General features: G+C 44.2%; 2 protein-coding genes across 4 annotated transcripts in view; one reads left to right on the plus strand and one right to left on the minus strand.

The window, feature by feature from the left end:
- The first annotated feature begins 12968 nt into the window (after positions 1–12968).
- Positions 12969–14009, plus strand: GPR119 (G protein-coupled receptor 119). Its single transcript, XM_063919270.1, has one exon. It carries the CDS (start codon positions 12969–12971, stop codon positions 14007–14009), a length of 1041 nt encoding a protein of 346 aa, XP_063775340.1.
- A 3821-nt stretch (positions 14010–17830) lies between these two features.
- The window catches only part of ERICH6 (glutamate rich 6), a 310623-nt gene continuing 304316 nt past the window's right edge, over positions 17831–24137 (minus strand). For all 3 annotated transcript variants that reach the window (XM_063916045.1, XM_063916044.1, XM_063916046.1), the window contains 2 exons: positions 21762–22002; positions 17831–18175 (listed from right to left, as the gene is read on the minus strand). In XM_063916045.1, coding sequence (XP_063772115.1) covers positions 17894–18175; positions 21762–22002 — 523 coding nt within the window. In that variant the 3' untranslated portion in view covers positions 17831–17893. The remainder of the gene's footprint in view (positions 18176–21761; positions 22003–24137) is intronic.

Below are 24137 nucleotides of genomic sequence, written 5' to 3' on the forward strand. Positions count from 1 at the left end.
AGTCTGAAGTGATCGCAAGCGCTGAGTAGGTCTGGAGCTACTCTGAAACTGCACAATTATATTTTGTAGCCGCTCTGCAATCCTTTCATTCGCACTTCTGCAAAGCTAAGATACACTCCCAGAGGGCGGCGGCTTAGCGTTTGCACGACTGCTAAAAACTGCTAGCGAGCGATCAACTCGGAATGACCCCCCATGTGTATACAGCTTGCGATACAGATGTGCGTTCCTGCGGGGTCGGTGTCGCAAGATAAAATAGACTGTGCAGGCAAGGTAATTTTGACTATATTGTGTACCCAATCTAGTTTCTAATATAGTCAAAATTGCACCGTGCAAATAATTAATACCGGTGGTTCTGGGCTCCGGGGAGTTTAAGGGAAATCACAAAGTCAAAATCAGTTTTTAGGCAGAATTGTACAGTGTGTATGCACTTATAGAGCAAGTATGTGTGGACATGCCAGCAGCTGGGGATATATCTGAACCAGAAGCTACCAGCATTGACATCCAACCACAGAAAAAATATTGGTAAGGAATTCAGAAATATCAGGTTCAGTGGTCCTCAAGATATCCAGAAACTAAAGTCAAGGTCAGACTGGTGTGAGAGGAAGTCCAAAACAGGAAGAGATTTGCGCAAAATAAACATCAAAAGTGTGGAAGACATTGACGAACGTAAGAGTAACTGCATTTGTGAGTTTATAATATAAGAGACTGTTGACACTGGGTCTTATTCAGCAGGAGTTGTAATTGCTGTGAAATTCGTAAATGCCCGTTTATCATCTGTCTGCGCATATGCTGTGATCGCATTGCACATATGTGGCCTTTCACAATGTGATAGACAGACGGCAGGTGTTCGGGGGCGGCGACACGGCGTTGGTGGGGAGTGTTGCAGGAAACAGGCATGTCATGGCTATTTTCGGGGTGGCCTGATGACATTGCCTGCATTTCCTGCGACGGGACACATGACGCCGGTGCACTTGAATACGTAGCCTGGCTGCATATGCAGGTTGGCTACCTCTATTTACCGGTTTCTGGGTTTCGATCGCATTTGAAATGCGATTGCAGCACAGGGCGCAGCTACACATACTGGCCGGTCTTGCCCTATGCTTGGAGGCTCCGAACATGCAATTTTAAACAGTAGCAGTTTTGCAATTTTTGCAATACTGCTACTGATGATGAATAACCCCCATAGTCCATTCAGACAGTGAGAGGAGTCTTGCTGATGTCACTTCAAAGAAAAGTGGACTAGTCATTTGAAATGTTGATGTTTTCTTGCTTATTTAACATGTTTCTGCAGCAGTTATTGATTTTATGCCCCATAATAGTGCTTTAGTTCATGTTGTGAACCATAGTAGTTCCTTAGTTATTGTTATGCCCCATAGAAGTTTGCTAGTTTATATTATGAACCATAGTAGTGCCCTAGTTCACGTTATATCACTTTGTCAGGCTGCTTGTACACACTATGTAACACAGTAGCCCACTTCACAATGGGGCAAATCAATGCCGTAACTAGACATTTTAGCGCTGTGTGCAAGAAACGGCATCGGCGCCCCCACCCCCCTTATGTAAAGAAGGGGCAGTGCGCGCCGTAGGTGAGCGTCAAAAATATAGGGGCATGGCTTCATTGGGAAGGGGTGTGGCCACCAATTCATAATACCAATTCATATTATGGTGCACAGTAGTCTCCATTATTCAAATTACGCCGCACATTAGCGCCACTACACCAGGTACTGTAGACAGGGCCGGTTCTGGCGCTCTGTGCGCCCCGGGCGGCAATAGGGCGTGGCTTCGTACAGGGGGCGTGGTCATTTACGCCCCCCTGTACAGACTGAAATGATGTGCGGTGCGCAATGACGTCATCGCGCACGGCACAGCAAAGGTCCTCTCCACGAAGGGAAACTAGAAAATGTGCAAAAGGTGCTCTACAGTCAGTAGCGGATCTTGCCACGGGCAAGCAGGACTTTTGCCCGGGGCGCCGCCTTCCGGAGGGCGCAGGGCGCCATCCGGAGGGCGCCGCACCAGGGCAAGATCAGCTGCTTCTGTGTGCCCCCCGCTGCTGCCGCTGACCGCTGACCCCCCCCCCCCCCCCCCGCTGTGAAAGGAAACTAGACGCGTACGCGTCTAGTTCCCTTCGTGGAGAGGACCTTTGCTGTGTGGTGCGCGTCATCGTACGCGTCTAGTTTCCTTTCACAGCGGGGGGGGGGGGGGGTCAGCGGTCAGCGGCAGCAGCGGGCAGCGGGGGGCACACAGAAGCAGCTGATCTTGCCCTGGTGCGGCGCCCTCCGGATGGCGCCCTGCGCCCTCCGGAAGGCGGCGCCCCGGGCAAAAGTCCTGCTTGCCCGTGGCAAGATCCGCTACTGACTGTAGAGCACCTTTTGCACATTACGGCAGGTAGAGTCCCATTTTTACACATTACAGCAGACAGAGTCCCCTTTTACACAGCGCCAGCAGAGCCGCCACCAATTACAGTGCGCTGCTGCGGAAGTGCTGCTCCTCTCCGCGCACACACAGGCGGCTTGTAATGAGCCAGTTGTGCCCTCAGGGCAACTACGCTGTGTGCCAGGCACACCTGGCACACACGTAGTTACAGCCTTGGGGCAAATATACTAAGCCTTGGAGAGTGATAAAGTGGAGCGAGATAAAGTACCAGCCAATCTGCTCCTGTAATTTTTCAAACACAGCCTGTAACATGGCAGTTAGAAGCTGATTGACTGGTACTTTATCTCTCTCCACTTTATCACTCTCCAAGGCTTTGTACATCTACCCCATTATGACATACAGTGCTCCCAGTTCATATTATGCCACACTATAATGCTTCCACTTCATATTGTGCCACATTATAGTGTCTCAGTTCATATTATGTAACAGTATAATGCCTTACAGTTAATTTTATACCACGGGGGCATACCGATATATATATTGTAGACCACAAGGCAAAAGTATGTAAAGGCCCCTATGTACCAACCAATGGTGAAAAATATGTATAACTCTTGTAACTTTGCTAGGAAAGGTGGGCCCCTCTCAGCTCTGAGCCCCATAGCAGCTTTACTCCTTGCACCTATGGTAGCTACGTCTTTGAATGGCTGGTGACCTGTATGCTCTGCTCCATACTAAGAGTCTGTGTGCATAAAGCACAGTACCCCTGTACAAATCACATTACTGCTCAATAAACCACCCCACTGGTTAAGTACAGGGCTGTTAGTTGACTAAAGGGATCTGCTGGTGTGTATATACACTCTGCTATAACACCACCACTTGTACATACACACATTCCAACACTAACATATGATTCATGAGAGAACGGGAACGGTTGGAATATGTAATAGATAAATTCATGTCTGTTCTCTCAGCTATCATGCTTCTATAGAGATACTCAGTGTTGGACTGGCCCACAGGGGTACAGGGGAAACCACCGGTGGGCCCTACTGCCTGGGGGCCCACCCCCTCCTCTAGGGATCAGGTTCCAGACTGTGCTGTTACTAATCTACTACACGCTATCCAACAGGCTACTTTTATGACTGCCAGCAAGCTCTGAGTTTTTGGACATTTGTTGTTTTTTAAAAATGTTTTATTAATTTGTTTATTTGTCTTTATATTGAGATACTTAGGATCTAAGTTGTACAGCAATTACCTAAGAAATATTATACAGGTTGAGTATCCCTTATCCAAAATGCTTGGGACCAGAGGTATTTTGGATATGGGATTTTTCCGTATTTTGGAATAATTGCATACCATAATGAGATATCATGGCAATGGGACCTAAGTCTAAGCACAGAATGCATTTATGTTACATATACACCTTATACACACAGCCTGAAGGTCATTTTAGCCAATATTTTTTATAACTTTGTGCATTAAACAAACTGTGTCTACATTCACACAATTCATTTATGTTTCATATACACCTTATACACACAGCCTGAAGGTAATTTTACCCAATATTTTTTATAACTTTGGGTATTAAACAAAGTGTGTCTACATTCACACTATTCATTTATGTTTCATATACACCTTATACACACAGCCTGAAGGTCATTTAATAGAATATTTTAATAACTTTGTGTATTAAACAAGGTTTGTGTACATTGGGCCATCAGAAAACAAAGGTTTCACTATCTCAGTCTCACTCAAAAAATTCCGTATTTCGGAATATTTGGATATGGGATACTCAACCTGTATTAAAATTTGTATATTTACAAAACCAGCAGCTGTTGCTAATCTATCTTTTTGGAGCGCCTACATCATCTTTATTTTTTGATGTTACTAATCTAGGTCATTATCATGCATGCACTACAGTATTTACTGTATATATTTATCTAGGGGACCAACGCTTACAAAATGGTTAGGCAAACCAATGTGGTGGCTGGGCACACCCCCTCTAGAGAATGACCCCTAGACATGGGCCCCTACCACTGTATTCCCCCGGTGGGCCCTACATGCCCCAGTCCGACACTGGAGATACTGTAGATAAAAGAAAACATACTTTAACTGGCACTGGGAATGCACATTGACATAATTCAGTTCTAATATGTAACCAGAAGGTCAGATGGGATGCGTTTATTTGCCAGCTGTCGGGATCCTGGTGATCAGGATACCGACGCCAGATTACCGACAGCAGATAATGCCACCTGCCGGAATCCCGGGGCAAAAGGACTATTCCCACTTGTGGGTGTCCACGACACCCATAGATCGGGAATAGATCCTGTGGCGAGAGCAGAGAGCCACCGAGCCCTCAGCGTGGCAAGCGCAGCAAGCCCGCAAGGGAACTCTTTGCGCTCGCCCTGCTGCCGGCATTCTGGTGGCCGGGATGCCACTGTCGGGATATTGGCAACCGGCATCCTGCCCACCGGTAAATCATATTGATTCCGGTCAGATATGATGTAATGATTGACAAAATATTTTTTTATGTGTCCAGTAAAGGCAACATACACCATTCAGTACTGTAATGAGGAAGCAGTGTAACGTCCATGAAAAAAGTATGAATGGAAGCTTCAAGCTAAAGAACTGCCTTAAATGACAATGTATCCTTTACATATATTGTTAGGCCTTTGAGCACAGCTGCAGCCTGAATCTCCACAAATAACCACTGAAATGTAACTGACATACAGGAAACCAGGGTTACATTAAATACTATAGGTTTATTATATGAAATGAAAGAGCATCCTGCAGGCTTTAAATAGTAGAATATCAGTAATGATGTATGATTATTTAACTGGCATAGTGCCTAATTCAGACCTGATCGCTAGTACAATAGTGGTCACAGCCTGAAGCCCTTGCTGGCGCGTGCGCACCCCGTGAGACCCAGTGAGATGCGAAAGCGTCTCAGGGCTGCGATTGCCTCTGCCTGATTGATAGGTAGAGGCGGTCCCGGGGTGAGAGAGTGCATGCCAGCAGCATTAGGACGCCATTGGTGGAGCGCGGTCCAGACTGTTGCGGGGGTGGGCCATGACGGCTGCGTGATGTCATACGCAGCTGCTGTAACCCAGAACGTGGCAGGGAGGTAGGTAGGGAGCTACTTGGCAGGTGTGAAAGCATCATTGCTGAGCAATGCTTTCCCACGCACGGGAGGGGGGGGGGGGGGGGATTAGGGCCAGACATGTGGGGCGGACTAGTCCTGTGCTGGGTGTCCCCGCCCATGTCAGAGAAACTGATTGTAAATTTAGCACATCTACGATTAGGTCTGAATCACCCCCATAGAACAGTTTAATTGGGTTTAACACATAGAAACTACTATGTACTACTCTATATGTATCCAGGAGGCTACAAGATTCAGGACTCTCAGTGACAGATTTATAGCAAAGCCGACTAAATTCATCATATAGTAGCTAAAACACGAGTAATAGAGGAAGATAATAAAGTGGATAGGAATCCCGCAGGAGGAATCTATGGAACAAAGGGCCTGATTCAGAGGTAGACGCATTTAAAACATTGGGTACAAGCGCCCAAAGTTTGCAATGAATCCATGCTTCCAAGATGCCCTGCACATACAGTATGTCCTGATGGTTACCACTGGGAGACACAGATTGGAATTATATGGAGATCTGGGGGGTGGCTTTTATCGACTGGAGTGTCGGGGCCATGCCAGTGTCAGGGACAGCGTCAAAAGATGCTGACCACTGATAGCGGTGGCCATGTACCATAGGACATTCTGTGCAACCATAGGGTGGCTCTAATATCCAATGGTGCGGCCAATGTCCCCTCGATGGTGGTGCTAGATTAGAACTTAAGCCTGTAGGCGTCTCAGTAGACTGCCCATCGGCTATGGCATTAGCATGAATTCACAGTAGAGGCTGCAACAAAAGTCGCACTAGCATCCCCCTTGAATCAGGTCTAGAATTATATGGTAAAATGCTACATTTTGAAAACTTAAAAATTAAATAAAATCCACTTGCCGCACTAGCATATTAGTTATACCGTAAAATCGGAATCAGGCCATGCGTATGGGTACACAGCAAACTTGGTGACTTCATTCGCCTTTCTAAAATCTACACAAAAATGAACACTCCCATCAATCTTGGTGACCAACACAATGGGGCCAAACCATTCGCTACTGGATCTCTCTATTACCGCTAAATGTAATATTTCTGTCACTTTAGTAACTTGTTCAAGCTAGCCAACTGGTAACCTATAAGGCCTTTTGTAAATCAGCATCCCAGTAGGGGTGATAATCTTACTTTGTATCAAACTTGTTGTCCCCAGGGTATTCAAAACTACATCTGGAAAGTCATCTACCAGGAGCCTTAGAGACATTTTCTGTTCTAAAATAAATAATCACCCATAGCCTGACACCTTGGCAAAACAGTCATGAATACTTGAGGAGCTAGATTACTTCCACCCTCTGCAGGATAAGCAAACAGTGCCTACTGCTCTTTCCAAGCTTTCAATAGATTCACATGTAAATCTCTTTTCCCCTGGTATCCGGTTGGAAAATGTCATAATTTACATGTCTTTTTTTACAATTTACTACAAAAGGCCAGTGGTGGCTCCAGAATTCAAATAGGAGAGCCACACCAACTGCCACCCCAAACGCTTCCAAACATTACTGGCCATGACACTTGGTGTGGCTCCCTTATTTGAATTTTGAACTGTGCTGCAGCCCCACTTCTGAAGCCACCACAGAAACGGACCCTGCTATTTTGCTAATCATTTGCAACCTGAAGTAATCAATAGTAACAGAACCTTTTTTTCCTGGTGAAAAAACTTCTGCCCTTACATTATGATTATATAACCGTTTTTGTGCTTGCAAGATGTTTAACAAATTCTCGCTGGCTACCTCTAGCTACTTGACCATATCTAAATGATTTTACATGCCCATAAAACATACTGTAGGCCATTCTGTCCTTCTATCAGCTGTTTCTCCCAAGATTCTCACAAGAGATCCAGGACACCACAAGGTTTCAGCCCCAGAAAAAAGCTAACGTGTGCAAACACCTTACAAGCATGGGGTACTTCTCATAAACAGCAATTAGGGAAGAAATTCATCCACAATGTCTTTGTCTTCATATATCTTCACAACATGTGTGATTAAATGGCTCCACTAATCCATCTGTTTGATGATGATAAACTGATGTCTTTACAGACGTAATCTTTAGAAGTATGAACACACCTTTAATTAAGCAGGGCATAAAATGAGTTCCTTGATCACTAAAGATTATCTTTTTTAAGGCCAACTCTATTAAAGAAAAATACCCTGTTTAGCTGAATCAGTAAGTATGTGAATTGCCACCAGATAATGACTGACATAATCTACTACCATCAATATAAAATTGCACCCTTCTGAAGATGTTCAAGGGGACCCACCAAATCAACCTCAATATTTTCAAAAAAGTACAATTATAAGTGGTAAAGGAACTTAATAGGCAGGACTATGTCACCTTTGAGAAGTAACAAGCTACACAATATTTAGCAAGTACAGAATACATTTCCAGATGTAATTTTCTTTATAATTTTGTCTTGCCCCAAATGTCCACTCCTAGGAATGATACAGGCTAATAAAAAACAGTGGCATATTCCTCCCCCCCCCTCCTACGTTCAGTAGGTAGGAGTCGCCGCTGATAAAAACCCATGCTTACGGAAAGATCAGCTCCATAGGCAAAATAGTTAAATATGTGCTTGTCAGAGATAGTGGATAACAGAAGCTTTCAGTTTTGCACTTACTTCTTCCTTCTCAAAGTAGGAAGGGACTCATAAAAATAAAAAATATAAGAGGACCATAGTGTAGCATTTTAACTTATTCTCACTTAATATATCCTAAAAAAAAATACAAGTACACTAAGTTATAATAACAAAGCTTACCTGACAACTATCTGCAACAGAAAGGGTATTTAGTCAGTCCCACAGGAAATCACGCATGCATCTTGACGCAAGCTGTCATACAGACTTCTTCAAAGATACAGTATATGTGTGTGCCTAATGGTTTAGTGTAAGCTAAAATAGATGTGGATTCAAACAGAAGGTGATAAATATGTGTACCAAAAAGAAAGTAAAATGGGCTTATTTGTTTTTCAGTTTTGGTTGTGGGTTCCCAGGATTTTAGATGGAATTTGTGTCTTGTCTTTTTCGGGGACCTTGGCTATACTCATATGAATATAAAGCGCATATTTATCAATATTATTTTTACTTAAATAATGTTTTCAAACACTTTTCAAATTATTTTAGTATCACAGAAATGTATGAAAGGGCACTTGGACAATTCGCAAAATTTCTCCTCCAAGCCCTTAAAATCATATTATTATTTTTAGTAAGCAGAGTACATTCCCCATACTTGTAATGGGAAATGTGATCTGCTCAAATTTACTAAAATAAAAATGTGAAAAAATATAGGCGGGTACACTGTGATAATAACGTCATTTTCTATCTGCTCCAGCTCTACATGGACCCCTGCTCTGTCCAGCAATGTCTCCGCTCTATTGCTCTGTTCTACACCCCATTTATTAATGTGTGTGTAATTAACGTGTCCTAATTTTCGCTTAGTGTTGCTATCATTCTCCTGATTCTGTTGCAATTGGAAAAAGCACTTGCACAGTAATTCAGGCTGCTAATAGTCGTGTTAAGTGTATCGAAAAATGGGTATATCAGTTAGCACCCTGAAAAAATACAAATAAATATTGGCTTAACAGTGTAGATCTATTAGTGGCCGGTAGGAAATTATTGGAGCTCTTAAAAGTTTCAAGTGGCTGATTTTTGCAATCTTAGCAACAGTTTAAAATGATAGAAGGCAAGTGTTTTTCTGCAAATATATGATTTAGAGTAATTTGAGGTGCATAAAAATGGCTGTAAGTTGATTTTGTGTCATTTTAAGCAACTTTAAAAAAAAAGTGTTAAAAACAGGCGGAACTACCAGCAGTGCAGCCAGTGCATTGCACCGGGCCCCTGAGGACTAAGGGGCCCACTGCTGTCCAGACCAGCAATGGGCTATGCCCTGCCCCCCTTTCCCTCCTCCCCCCTCCCCTCCCCCCCCCCCCGGATGATTTTGAGCAATGTCAGATGAATGACTCAGTGCAGAGAGCAGGAAGGACCCCATTGCCTGTGGGACCTGCCCCTTACCTTAGGTAGGCAGGGTTGACCTTGTGTGTGCCGGACTGATAGAGGAGTCCTGCCACCTATCAGCACTGATGATCACAACTACTTCCTGCCTTTAACAGTCAGCTGTGCATTTTTTTCTGATTCACTGTTTGTGAATTACAGGCAGCTCACAACCGATGTAACTGCCACTGTCAGAGTCTGCCTGACAGGGTGCCAAACTGAGGATAGTTCAGGGGTGGTGGCAGGGCCGGTGCAAGATTTTTCAGCACCCTAGGCAAATCTTCGGCACCCCACCCCACCCCCATTACGTGGTGGCAGCGTCCACAGCCACTGCCTGATAAATGTTAGTGCCACACCACATCCACCCCCTGCTCTCCCTCCCCCCTTAGAAAGCTGCCAGCTGCAGTACTGATTAGACTGTAACAGTCTATAGTACTTGTTAGGAGATTTCTCTCCTAATAAGTAATCGTCTCTGCTATTATAGCTGCATAATCAATAATAGCAATCAGGACCAGTTCTAGACCTTGTTGCGCCCAGGGTGAATGTTTCCTTTGGCACCCCCCCACCCCCACCCCATCAAAATCAAGGACAGTGTGTGCCAAAAGCGTGCAGCAAAAATATAGAGGAATGGCTTCACGGGGAAGGGGAGTGGCCACAGAATAGTACCAATTCACATTACACTGCACAGTAGTGTTTGTCAGTCACATTACACCACATAGTAGTATCCCTTATACATGCCAGGAAGAGCCCCTTATACATAGAGGACCTTATACACATTACACCAGGTAGAGCTCCTTTTATGCACCTAACGCCAGGTAGAGTCCCTTTTATACATGTTATACCAGATAGAACCACTTTTATATACATTACGCCAGGAAGAGCTCCTTATACACATTGTGCCAGGCAGAGCCCCTTACACATGTTATGCCAGTTAGAGCCGCTTATAAACGTTGCGTCAGGTAGAGCCCCTTATACACATTGCACCAGGTCAAGCCTCTTATATGCATTGCACCAGCTAGAGCATTTTATACACATTGTGCCAGGTAGCCCCTTATACACATTGCACCAGGTAGAGCATATTATACACATTGGGCCAGGTAGCCTCTTACACACATTGCGCCAGTTAGCCTCTTACACACATTGTGCAAGGTAGCCCCTTATACACACTGCGCCAGGTAGCCCATTATACACATTGTGCCAGGTAGCCCAGTATACACATTGCGCCAGGTAGTGGCTATAGTCTTTAAGCCTACTCATAAATTGCAGTTGGTGTATGACTAGCTCTGGGTCAGTGCTGCTGTACTTACATAATTTCTGGCTATCCACGATCTCCTTTCCAGGAAATGCTCCCGCGGCTCCTCTCTCACTCAGGCCAGGTCTGGTGTTATGCATGCAGGAGCTGAGTCACTGCTTTTGACTGGGAAACTGAAAGCTCTGCCCCCTGTCAGTTAAAGAAGCACTGTGACCCCTTTTTTGCTACTGCCTTTGCAGCTGAAACTGGAGCCGACACAGCCGTCTCAGGGGTGACTGACGCTATCAAGATATAGTTGCCACCAGCTCACCCTCATGGACTGCACTGCCTCAGCATCTGCCCTGTGCCATCTACACCCTCAAAGACTCCCGGTGCTTCCACTATGTTTATAGCCTAGCTTATTGCCGTGGACAGCGATGGATGCCTAGGAGTGAGCCGGCGCAGTGCAGGTGCTGAGCACATGTCTGCTAGCCATGTAGTGCAGTCACAGTGGGAATAGTGGCGGTGGCCGCTGTATTAGGATGTTCAGAGACATACTTTATTTTTCTGTTTCACTCAGTGACTCAACGCCGCCCTCCAAGTGCCGATGCCCATAGGCAGCTGCCTAATGGTAGCGTTGGCCCTGGGTGGGGGTCCCTGTGCACTGTGTTCCTGCCACCACTAAGGTACATGCCCCATGTTCTCCATATTGCACAGAACATTGTACTTATACCCCTGTCACCCTCCTCCTGTCACTCACCGCCTCCCCCTGTCTTACATTGTCACCCTCTGCCTCTCTGTCACCTACTGCCATGTGCCATATTGTGAACTTGGGTTGGGGTGGAGGAGGGGGGCCCAAATTATATTTTTGCACCTGGGATCACCACTCACAATTTCCACCACTGGTTAAAAAAACACATGTAACTCCCACCTGTAAGCCTAAAAAAAAAACACATGTCCCATCAATACAGCACCCCCATAGACTTGTCCCACATCTTTTAACCCATTATTCTGCACTTTGCAGAGCAGAATACCACCCCATAAATGACTTGTAGTCATTGGCCAAATTGAGCTAATGAAAAAGTAATAAGTTCCTAATTAGCAATAAGGGGAGGGGACTGGGGTTCTGAATCAAGTCCTGACATTTTTACCTTAAAATGGTTATTTTCGCAAAGTTTTCACCTACACAATGACTAAAATGACCGTAGCTAAATTTGAACGGCTAATTGAATAAGAAAAAATTGCAGCTGGTTGTTTCAGCCGCATTGCGGATTGACGAAGCTAATTGAAAAGGATACTATTTTTATTTTATTTTTTACTATATTCAAACGCAGTGGGTCAGTAGTAATTCATTGAACATAATGCACAGGGAAGGAGCAGAATGGATTAGGACTACTCAAATGCATGCTTTCCACCTACCAGCATGTGTATTACATTGGGACATTAGTATTAATGTATTCCGAGTTTACAGTCTGAGGGATACAAATCTTCTTACACTTCTAACCAACCTGAATTAATCAAGAATGAAATGTGTTGTGAAGTCTTAGCTCCATTGTAAACACACTTTTCGAGGCAGGGCTTGCTGACACTTTTTAATTCACATTAATTGTGGAGCCATAGTGTGCCCAAGTCTGGTTCTAGATTTTTTTCTATAGCTCTAGAATATGCTGTGATACCCTGTGTTAGAAAGAGGACATTGCAGTTCCGAAGTCAGATTGCTTGCAGTCATTGTGGGAAGCACATGCAGTGAGTGAATGGGCGCCGCTGTCCGTGGTGCTGAAACCATCTACCGCTGGACAGATGTGAGGATAAGGAGATCATTTCCTCCCAGTGATCCTATCGCCTTGTGTACAGTATGCTGTCACTTCTCTTCCAGTGAGAGATTAGTGTGTGTTTATCTCCTTCTCTTTGTGGCTGAGTCAGGACAGGAGATCTGGAGCAGAGCTCCGCTCAGCCTGAGGCTACTCCTCTGCATTAATTATATCCAGCTCTTCTGTAGCACAGCTGTTATGGAGTGACAGAACAAAGGACACCTATGCAGCGCACTGGGATATGTACCAATGCACTCCGTGAGATTTCGTGTGCTCCCAAAGAGTATCTGCCTGACCCTAGCCCCAGACTACAAGCACGCCTGAAATGGACCACGGGGGCCTGAGAGGAGCAGAATTAGCTGTAGGGGGTTCCCAGTTAAACTGATTCTTATGAAACGTCCCAGAAGATGACCAGTTCCATCTATGCTGCCCTCCACATACTGCTCAGTATCCTCATCCCTATTGCCAACATCCTGGTCATGGTCATTTTGTCACAGTTATTAAGGAAGAAACATTGCAAGAGTTACATCTTTATCCTCAACCTGGCCGCCGCCGACCTGCTGGTGGGGCTCATGTGCATCCTGGAAGCCCTGGATGACGTCTTTGATGGAGACTTTGATAGAAATTTGTTCTTCTGCCTGCTGAGGTTATGCTTTACTATAACCCCCTGTATCGGATCCATGCTGACCTTGCTCTTAATCTCTCTGGACAGATACCTGGCTGTGAGTATGCCTCTGTACTACGTCAGAATAATGAATACCAGGTGCATCGGCATTTCCCTTACAGTTCTGTGGGTGGTCTCCTTCGTGGTGGGGCACATGCCGCTGATCACTACTTCACTGCAGCATACTAACTACACAGGGATCTGTGGCCTCTTCTATGCAGCAAAGAGCGACTACTTGTACATCTTGTGCTTCGTTATTTTCCTGCCAGCGTTGGTTACTATAGTGTGTCTGCATACCGCAGTGGGAAGGATTGCTTATTCCCACCATAGGCAGATCCAGAGGACCCGGGCTATTAGCAGCCTCTCCAGCAATCACCCATCCAATGCTTCCCACTTTAAGGCAGCAAGAACGGTACTCATAGTCATCATCTGCTTCACTCTGTCCTGGGGTCCTTACTACATCACTGGGATCATCCAGGCCACCTGCACGTCCTGCAAACTCGTGGACCTACTCAAAGACATTTTATTTGTCTTAGGGGAAGCAAACTCACTCCTAAACCCTATTATTTATACTTTTTATTGCAAAGAAATAAGAAGCTATTTGTACAAACACATCGTCTGCAGGCGGAGGAAGGTGAAGCCTCAGGGTCTAGCGTTGGTCCAGTTTTCTAACCTCAGAGGACCAGACTTACCTGAAGAGTTCTCTGCAGTTCATACATCTGATGACAGTGCCCACAATGTGGCCATTTTCTTCAGCGCCAGTGATTACCATAAAAGCTGCTGATGTGATTTTATATAACATTACTACTGCCGAGGTAATATTGCTTCACCACCTTCATTTGCTAGGTTGAGGTGATCAACTATTAGTGTTTTCTAGCTGTCGTGGAACTACAAGTCTCAGCATTCCCTAACGGGCACAAAAATCAGCAATTGCATACAGCTGAAACAACACAGGTTGCCTTCTCTCAATAGTTTAATAGCCCAGATGCTTAAGACTCTTGTTGTCTTCAGGGTTTGCTATACTATAAACGGGGTTTCCATATAATGCTGTATCATTGTTCAACAGGTCTGTGTCAGGTTTGCTTTTCATTGAATTCGGAGTTTATGACAGCAATTATAACATTAATCTCAGGATACTAAATAATATTTTATTTTTGCCTCAGGCAGAATTCATAACAATTTCTACTATACAATACTAATGTGATTCTGCAGTAGATACATTATGTTCTGTAGCTTACCAATGCAGCTGGCAATTCCAAGTCATTTTATATAAAGTACAGGATAGGTGGTTGCAGATTTCTTGACTGATCCTGAAGTCATAATATTTTATAATAAAAACTAGTGCATTGATGTTAGTATGACAACATGTGTTTTATATTAAAAAAACACTATGTATTTTGTACAGCTATGTAAATGTCAAAATACTAATTATTTTCTTTACATTTTTCACAGGATGTATTAATTCATTTTTGCCTAAAAGACAATTTACATCTGACACATGAACGACTATTTTATCTAGGGCCTTTTTTAATATATGGCTAGCTATAAAACATTGCACAGTTTTAGACATAAAACATAACAATACACATATTGAATAAAACTGAATCATATTTGCTAACAATGAGCCAATGTGTAGTAACCCATATCAATCAGAAACATTTGCTTTTATCAGGTAATGTGCCTTACCCAGAGAAAAACAAATCACTGATGGTTGCCGTGGGTTACTGCACATCTACATTTAAGGAATGCAAACCTTGTACCTATAGGACAGTGATGCCTCGGCTGTAGTAAAACAACCTTTTTAATCACAACCTCTCCCTTCCATTGTATTTATGTTAATTTAACTATCTACACTATTAATATTATCCTTATTCTTTTTAAAAACAAGGCCATTTGTATCAAGACTAAGTTCACCCATGTACATTTATTTCAGCCAAGGACTGAACTGCATTCTGTAATCGCTAGCTTTTCCAGTATTTAGGAATAACCTTCCGTCTCTTGTATCTGGTCCTGATCACTTATCTTTCCAGGATCTGAGCATATTTATAATGTACGGTACATACTTTACTGTTCATGTGTGTGTGTGTGTGTGTGTGTGTGTGTGTGTGTGTGTGTGTGTGTGTGTGTGTGTGTGTGTGTGTGTGTGTGTGTGTGTGTAGGGGCGGATCCAGGAAAAAATGACAGGGGGGGCCCCATGAAGGTGTGCGTGGCCTCACAAGAGCGCTCCTTCTTTTTTATTTGATTACAGAGTATCTACAGATATATATATATATATATATATATATACACATACATATATATATATATATATATATATATATACATATATGAACATATGACCAAGAATAAAATATATTAAAATATAAAATTTAGCCAGCCTTACATTTGTGGTTATGCTGCTGGCGGGCAGTACTGTTCAATTGGAGACCGAGAGCTGGCTTCTCTCGGCCTCTCCTCCAAGGACGCAAACATAGCTACAGCCTCCGGGGCTCCACGCATCTCTCCTCCTTCTTCAGTGCAGCCTGCGGCGCGCCAATGACTGAGCCGCAGGCTTGCTGAGCCGGACAGCAATTGGACAGCTGAGCAGCCGCTCAGCTGCCCTGACTACTGCTCTTAGAGCACTCTTAGTCAGGGCAGTTGAGCGACGGCTCAGCTGTCCAATTGCTGTCCGGCTCAGCAAGCCTGCAGCTCAGTCATTGGCGTGTCGCAGGCTGCACTGAAGAAGGAGGAGGACGTCAGGAACAGGGCAGCGGGGCTGGGGAGCCGGGACACGTAAGCGCAGCGCCGCAGATCGGATTGAAGAGAGATCCGATCTGCGGCGGGGGGCCCTTTTAGATTGGGCGGCCCGGGGTACTTACCCCCCCCTTCCTTAATCCGGCTCTGCCACCGCCGCTGCCAGACCCTTCATCGCGGCGGGCGCCGTCTGCGCCGCCACTTCTTTTTAAAAGGGACTGCTCTGTTGTTGTTTTTTAAAGTGCCAGACATGACAGGGGGGGCACGGGCCCGCGTGCCCCCCTGGATCCGCCACTGTGTGTGTGTGTGTACGATGTGGCATATATCTGTACTGTACAAGCAAAATATACAGCAGTTACCAAATCATATTAACAGATGCAAACCAACTGAGAAATGATTACTTGTGCGATATTTTTAAACTCCGTAAGTAAATAAAGAGAAATAAATTAACATGAAAAACACTATTAGCTAAATACATTTTATTATTGATACAAAAATTAACACCTCACATTACCATGTTTTGTATCAAGAAACAATTTCATTTACATAATGTATTTGTCCTTAAAGGAAAATTCCAGCTAAAATCATGTTTAGGTAATATATACTCATATAGCGACCCATTTATCATTAAATATTTGGGATTTATTCCCCTAAATCACATGGTTGTTTTTTTTGTGGGGATGAGGGGGGGAGTGGGGGTGGAAGGGGGGTTGCCAGAATTAGTATAACCTGCATGTATCACGGATGGACCACAATATCTGCTGTGGTCCATTCAAATCCGACAGCAGCCGCAACTCTTCATAATTTTGTGTGGGAATACGATGCTGTCAGATTTACGGGATCGGTATGAAATACCTCCAATCAAAATCCCGACGTTCAAAATCCCGACACCAATTGACCGATGGTCAAAATCCCGACAAGGTCAAAATCCCGAAATGGACAAAATACCGACATTTAAAATACTTACAAGGTCAAAATGCCGACATGTAAAACGTCGACAGGTCAAAATACCGACATGCAATTTTTTGTTGTTTTTTGTGTGAATGTCGACATAAGTCAACATGGACACCATATAAAGTGTACCGCTGCGCTCGCCATGCTTCGGGCACGGTGCCTCGCTGCGCTCGGCACAATATTATATTCCCCCTCCAGGTCCACTGGGATGGTAAAGTATGAACAAGTCGGTTTCAATGAAAAAAATCATGAAAAACTCATGTCGGTATTTTGACCTGTCGGCATTTTACATGTCGGTATTTTGACCTTGTCGGTATTTTAAATGTCGGTATTTTATCCATGTCGGGATTTTGACCTTGTCGGGATTTTGACCATCGGTCAATTGGTGTCGGGATTTTGAACGTCGGGATTTTGATTGGAGGTAAACTGACTGCATCCCAGATTTACCAAGCTCCTGAATGTGAAGCAAGGCCCCCACTGATAACATGGTGTTAAGATGTGTACACACGGTGAGATTCGGACTTATCCGATTCTCACTGTGCGACGGGGGGCCGGGTCGGCACTTAGCCAGTATCGCAAGCACATAATGAGTGTGCTTGCGATACTGGTTCTGTGCGATTTTGGCTAAGTGTCAATCCTGACTATCTCTTCTATAGAGATAGTCAGGACTGACTTGCCTGCACAGCCTATTTTTTCCGCGCATCGGCATCGGATCGGGATCGCAAGGTGACTGTCACCTTGCGATCTGCACTATCTTTTCTTCCGATTCTGACTATATAGTCATAATCGGAAGAAAAGATCTTACCGTGTGTACACACCTTAAGTCTATTGTAGCCTATGGGATTCACCTACAGAGGTTTTGTTTATTATTACTTTAAATGCATTGCTTTTGTAATAAAAGACGGAAATTCATCAACATTTGACATCAAACATTTCCTTTATGGGGTAATAAAATAAATGATATGAATATTAAATACATTTCTAATTGGGTATGTCACTGGTCACATGATCAGCTAGGATCTCTCTGATTGCTGAGCATTCATCTATACTAATGTCACCAACACTGCAGAGATAGATCAGCTTCTGTGCCTGAGCCACCAGGAATGATGGTGGCCTGACTCTTTCCCACTGCTTCTTAGATGAGAATTCCAAACATCCGTGACATTTATTTAGTAATGTTAGGAACTTGATCTTGATAGCAAACAGAATCATTTCATCTGGTGATACCTTCTGGAGCTGCACATCGGCTTCTATTTCCGCCACCTTTTAATAAAAGATAAAAGGGAAACAGTGAGAAAGTTTTCCATAAATGTGTACACGCAGGGATATCTAATCTTTTCCTGCTACTATAAAAACACTGTCGTCTTCTTCTCACATGTGAGTATGAGCAACAGTGAACCTAATATCAGCCAATAAATATTTATTCTTTGTATATTTACATTACGACAAAACATCAGAGGGGTCTATTCATGAAAATGCATGGTGCAGAAATGTTACTTATCCCTATAGATCGTACAATCTCAATGCAATCTACAGCTTAGATAAGTAGCAGTACATGAATACTTTTCCTGCGAAGCGATCTGGTATTTGGATCCGGCTATACCGTTTACTGCTGCTTCCCTGCTCTTTGTACACTGAAGTTCAGATCACGCTACCCTGAGATGGCAAATCTGAACACACTGGAGAACATCCTTTAATGAATCACTCTCACCATACTAAAGTATGGCACGGAGTGGGGGTGCCACTGGAGAAGTCAGGAACTTCTCCACAGAAACCCGCTCTGTGAATAGCACTAAGCTGCTTTATGACTATACCCAATAGTGTTCTAGCTATTACCTTTGTGAAAGCGGACATGACTAGTGCTGTGAGCAGGGGTCTCTATATTTTGCAAAAAAAAAGGGAGAGGGGAAGATTAAGCTGTCCATAGGAACAGTGGTGTCGAGAGAGGGGGGGAGAGGGTACAAATTACCCAGGTCCAGGTCTGATGGAGGGGCCCAGTAAGGGTCCAGTAGGGGCCCAGGCCCCCTCCCCCTTACCTGGCAGCAGCAGCTGCAGCTCTTCTCCTCAGCCCAACACACTCTGCTGTGTACTGGGCTGCAGTGTGGCCATGGAGGTGCTTAAAATACACTTTTTTTCAGTATTTTTTTCTAAAAGTACATGACCACACCTCCTGTAATTAGGCCACGCCCCTTGAAAAGTACCTGGGCCCAGCCCGGCTCTCGACTGCCCTGCATAGGAAACCTAATGCTTCATAAGTCTGATAGGCTAGATCACAGGTTCTCAAACTCAGCCTCAGGGCTCCACACAGTGCATGTTTTCCAGATTTCCTCACAGAATCGCAAGTGAAATTATTTGCTCCACCTGTGAATCTTTTAAAATGGGTCAGTGAGTAATGAGTACACCTGTGCACCTGCTGGGTTACCTGGAAAACATAGGGGGAAATTTACTAAGGTGGGAGATTTTTAGAACTAGTGATATTGCCCATAGCAACCAATCAGATTATATCTATTATCTGCTAGAAGCAGCTAGATAAATGGTAAGTAGAATCTGATTGGTTGCCATGGGCAACATCACCAGTTCTAAAAATCTCCAACCTTAGTAAATTTACCCCATAGACTGTTTGGGGTCCTGAGAACCGAATTTGAGAACCTATGGGCTAGATGATTGAAGTGAAATATAAAGATTGGAAGACACAGTTGGAAATGTAAAGGGGAATAACTGGCATTTCTTGTGTCCTCTGATTTTTGGTTTATACCCTCCACCATTTAGTCATAAGCTGCAAGCAGTGTGACATACCTTTTTCTGTTTGAGGACATACGTGCCTATTTATTACTGCTTACAATTTTGCTCTGTTACTTCTCATCTGCTATTGCTGTTACTGGCAGTCATAACAATTGTTTTAATGGGGCAGTTTATCATCACATTCATGCTGGGACACCTTTTCCAATAGGAGGCCAAATTAACAGCTCCTTCATCACTTGCTTATTGCAAAGTATTTGAAATGTGTATGTGTAGCCATCTAGACGCATGTTCACACAATCCAGACTGCCAGGGAGGTATCTGAAAACCCCTCTCTGACAAAACTGCTGCTTATAAATTATAGCAGCTAAAGTCATCTCAAGATGGCATTAGCTTTTGTGGTCAAGCTTCAAACAGCTAAGCTTTATACAGCTTGAAAATAGGCGCAGATCACAGTTCCCACTGAGAACTATGGATGCTGCAGAATTCTGTGTTATGTAGCTGAACGTAGATATTTCTGCATAAACATCCAGTTCTGCATGATTTTGGCTTCTGAAATAGTCCCCATATACTGACCAAGAAAGGGTAGGGACTGCAAAGTGACACCAAGGGTCGAATTCAAATTTTGAAAAGTCAGTTGGTGTCTGTTTTTTCCTATTAGATAGGAAAAAACAGACATCCAACTGACTTTTCAAACATTTGAATATCCCCCATGCTGTGAACACATGTAATGAGAAAACAAAATAGAAATGTACGAAAACATCACCTACTCCCCACCAAAAAAACCCACAAGCCATGACAGTGAAAATAACAAACTACTGTAGGATCTAAAATAATAGCAGACTGGACCATTCTAATCAGTTTATTTTTCTCTAAGGAGAGAGAAAACTACAACATACGATGAAGTTGCAAAGTAACATTTTTATGTATAATTATCCTACAAAATGTATGGTAGTCATACACTGGCGGTGCTTGCTAAACGGAAGCAATCACCTGCACATCTAACATGAGGCAGAGAAGGGAAGGATATTTGTCCCACCCACAATGTAAGACCCTGACAGCTAATACAATGACTACAAGAGGAAGCACAGACAATGACATCACACTGTGCTGCCTAGTGCAGAAGGTGAGTGAAGCTACCTGTTAAGATAAGTTGCAGAATAACTGTTGGTTTGTTTTTTTTAAACCCAGCCCCTTTCCTGATAACTAGTACATGCTGGGCAAATGTTGCATATATGTGGGTTTCTACCAGCATACAGTTCACTGCAGGGGGCTGTAACGAATGAAATCTATGGGATGAGTCTGCGTTATCGGCGGCTGGGATCCCGACGCTGGAATCTGGGCCGTAGAGTGCATGGTGGCGAGTGCAACGAAGCCCCTTGCGGGCTCACATCGCTCGCCGCGCTGCGGACTCGGTGGTACTATTCCCACTCTGTGGTTGTCGTGGACACCCACGAGTGGGAATAGACCCTTAGACCTGTGATGGACACCTGAGACAAAACTGGTAGGGGTAGAAGAGGATGCGGTTAATATACTGCCTGTCGGGATCCCTGCATTCAGGATACTGATGCCGGAATCCCGACTGCAGCCCGGTATTTCCATTTGGGTGGTGGGTCCACCACCCGAGTGGGAATAGCTCGCCACCGGGCCCGAAGCGTGGCATGTGCAGCAAGCACACAAGGGGACTGGCTGATAAAGATTCCGGGTGATGAGATGCCGCTGTCGGTATAGTGACAGCCGGCATCCCGTCTGCCGGTCTACAGTATGTATTCCGGTAGAGGCTATGGGTCTGGCAATTGAGGGGGCTCTTAAGCAGCCTGGCCCATGCCATGGCCCCAGCCTGGCTTTCCATGCCACTCTGGAATCCTTCCCACTCTCTGCCATCTATTCCGAAAGCTGCTGCAGCAGGAAGCTTAATGATCTCCCTGCCGTGTGGCTGCTGACCTGGCAAATCATGTGAAGGGTTCCAAAATGTATTTGATGATGATATTGCCATGGGACCCACAACTTTATGGTGGCAGTTTGTCTGTCGGATAACTGTATGTTGCATCATGAAAAACAATCTTACAATAAGGGGCTATGTGGAAATGTTGCATGTGTATCTATTTACCTGTGACGACGTCAGTTCTTTTCTTCCAACACGGAATTTTGCCTGTTTCCCCATTGCCAGAAAAGTTACATACATCCGATCCTGTGCAAATATTCTAACACCCACTTGATGATTCAAAGATAAATAGATTGGTTTGAACTCTGCATAGGGTTCTCCAGAATCACTGCTTTTCCATCTCCATCTCCTTACTTTTCTGCCTGTGCTATCTGAGCACTGCCCGCCCACTGGATTCATATTTATCCTGGATGTTTAAAACAGAAATTGTAGAATGAAGTGCTTATCTTACCTGATGTTGGAAATGTCAACAAATGGCAATGGCAACAGTTCAGAGGACAGTATTATTAATATATTGACATGTAAGATAAGAGTTTTCAGTATAGTCACAGTGACAAACGCAGGATTTCTAGAGGGGGGTTTCCAAATGCAATCCAGAATCCCCCACTCTATGGAACATTGGAGCAAGTGTGGGAGTCTGGGGGAGCAGTAGAAGAACCCAGTAATGACCCTGGACCTTTATGTAAATATTGGTGTTTTTATGCGCTGGATACTGTATGGAATACAGTATTAATTTTTAACACTATAGATGGTCTATAGTGTAGGCTGCATCAAACACATTTCAATAATATAAATGTGTGGTCAGGAAAAGGTTAACATGCCATAATAAATAAATGACCAAAGTAATAGAACCAGCACTGCACTTTCTAAGCACAAATTCTCCCACCTTATCGTGAGGCTCCTGTCTCCAGAGGCCCCCACCCCTGCGTTTGCCTATGAGTCGCATAGTCTACAATAGAACTTCCCATCATTCTTGGTAAACAAAGAAAAACACAGGCTCACCGATAACTATTTGTGTGATGCAGAGAAACCTAAACTAGAGGGCAGAACAGAGGGTGTAGTGGCTAGCATCACTGCCCCACAGCACAAAGGCCTTGGGTTCAAGGCCCTATCTGTATTGAGCTTGTAAACTCTCCCCGCCTGCATGGACATTCTCCAAGCACACGAGTTTCGTGTGTGTGTGTGTGTGTGTGTGTGTTTTCTTTTCTAAGAGATATCAATTGTAGCTGATCCAAGCCAGCAAGTCATTACAAAATCGTAGAAGACAATTAAAATATAGCACTGTACATGTTTTGTATTTTATATATGTATTTTCATTGTTTTCTATATTGATGTGCAATAATAAAGTATGTGGAAATAAAAAAAAATGCTTCTATTATCTTTTATTTATATTGCGCCGCCATATTATGCAGTGATGTACAGAAAATATTTCATTTAGTTCTAAACCCTTTGGAGCTTGCAGTCTAAAGGGCCCCATATACTACAACAATATGTCTGAGGCTGAAGTCGGATGCGATTTCCCTTGAACTCCCCCGGAACCTTCCCGGGAGTGATTCCATCTGATTTTGTACTTTTGTGTTATTTTTGCATAAGATATACCTCATGCGATTGATGAAGCCACTGTAAATCGCATGTCATATATTGTATGGCATACAACTGTACCGTAAGATATATCTGATGGGCTGAATTAGAGGGCTAGGGGGGCTGGGAGTGTCCTGAGAATGCCAGTCAAACTTCCCTGTGATACATCACATGCAATATATCACATGCACAAAATCAGGGGTGTATCTAGGGGTCCGAGCGCCCCTGGCAAATTAAGGGGCTGGCACCCCCCCCCCCCCCACCCCCACTTGGAATAAGGTGTGAGTATTGGAAATGGGGCATGGTCTTGTGGGGGAAGGGTGTGGACACAATAGTACTTCCAATTCAAATTATGCCACAAAGTAGTGTCCCTTATTCGCATAACACCACACAGTAGTGTCTCGTATTCATGTTACACCATCCCTACCACCTAACCCTAACCCACTTTTCCCGCAGCCTGACCTTAATCCGCCCCCCCACCAAAAGCCTCTTCAGTGGTGCCTAACCCTAACCAACCATTCCTAATCTCCCTCCCTGCAGCCTAACCCTCCCACCCTCGCAGCCTAACCCTATCCCTCCTATGCGGCTTGCCAGTGGAGACTTTGGCACCAACTCGATCCGGATTTTGGCATTCTGCATCGCTATCTATGTTGGGATGCCAGCATCAGCATTCCGAGCAGTTTCGGGATGCAGGCGTCAGCTTTCGAACTGCCGGGATGCCAAATGCCGACATCTTGACTGCATCCCGAATGAAATGCTAATGAGCTGCTGTGAGATGAGCCTGAAATGGACCCAGCCATTAACCAAACACCATTAGTTGGATGGTAGAAGTGCTTCCTGTTAGAAAAAACATCAGGGTGCCATCACTTCCAAGATAAAAATGATCAATTATACAATTAACTGATATACATTTCCTTGAACCTGGCCTTGAAATAGGTAAGATATGTATTTTTCTTTATT

This window comes from Pseudophryne corroboree, chromosome 4, assembly GCF_028390025.1.
Source record: "Pseudophryne corroboree isolate aPseCor3 chromosome 4, aPseCor3.hap2, whole genome shotgun sequence".
Taxonomy (NCBI): domain Eukaryota; kingdom Metazoa; phylum Chordata; class Amphibia; order Anura; family Myobatrachidae; genus Pseudophryne; species Pseudophryne corroboree.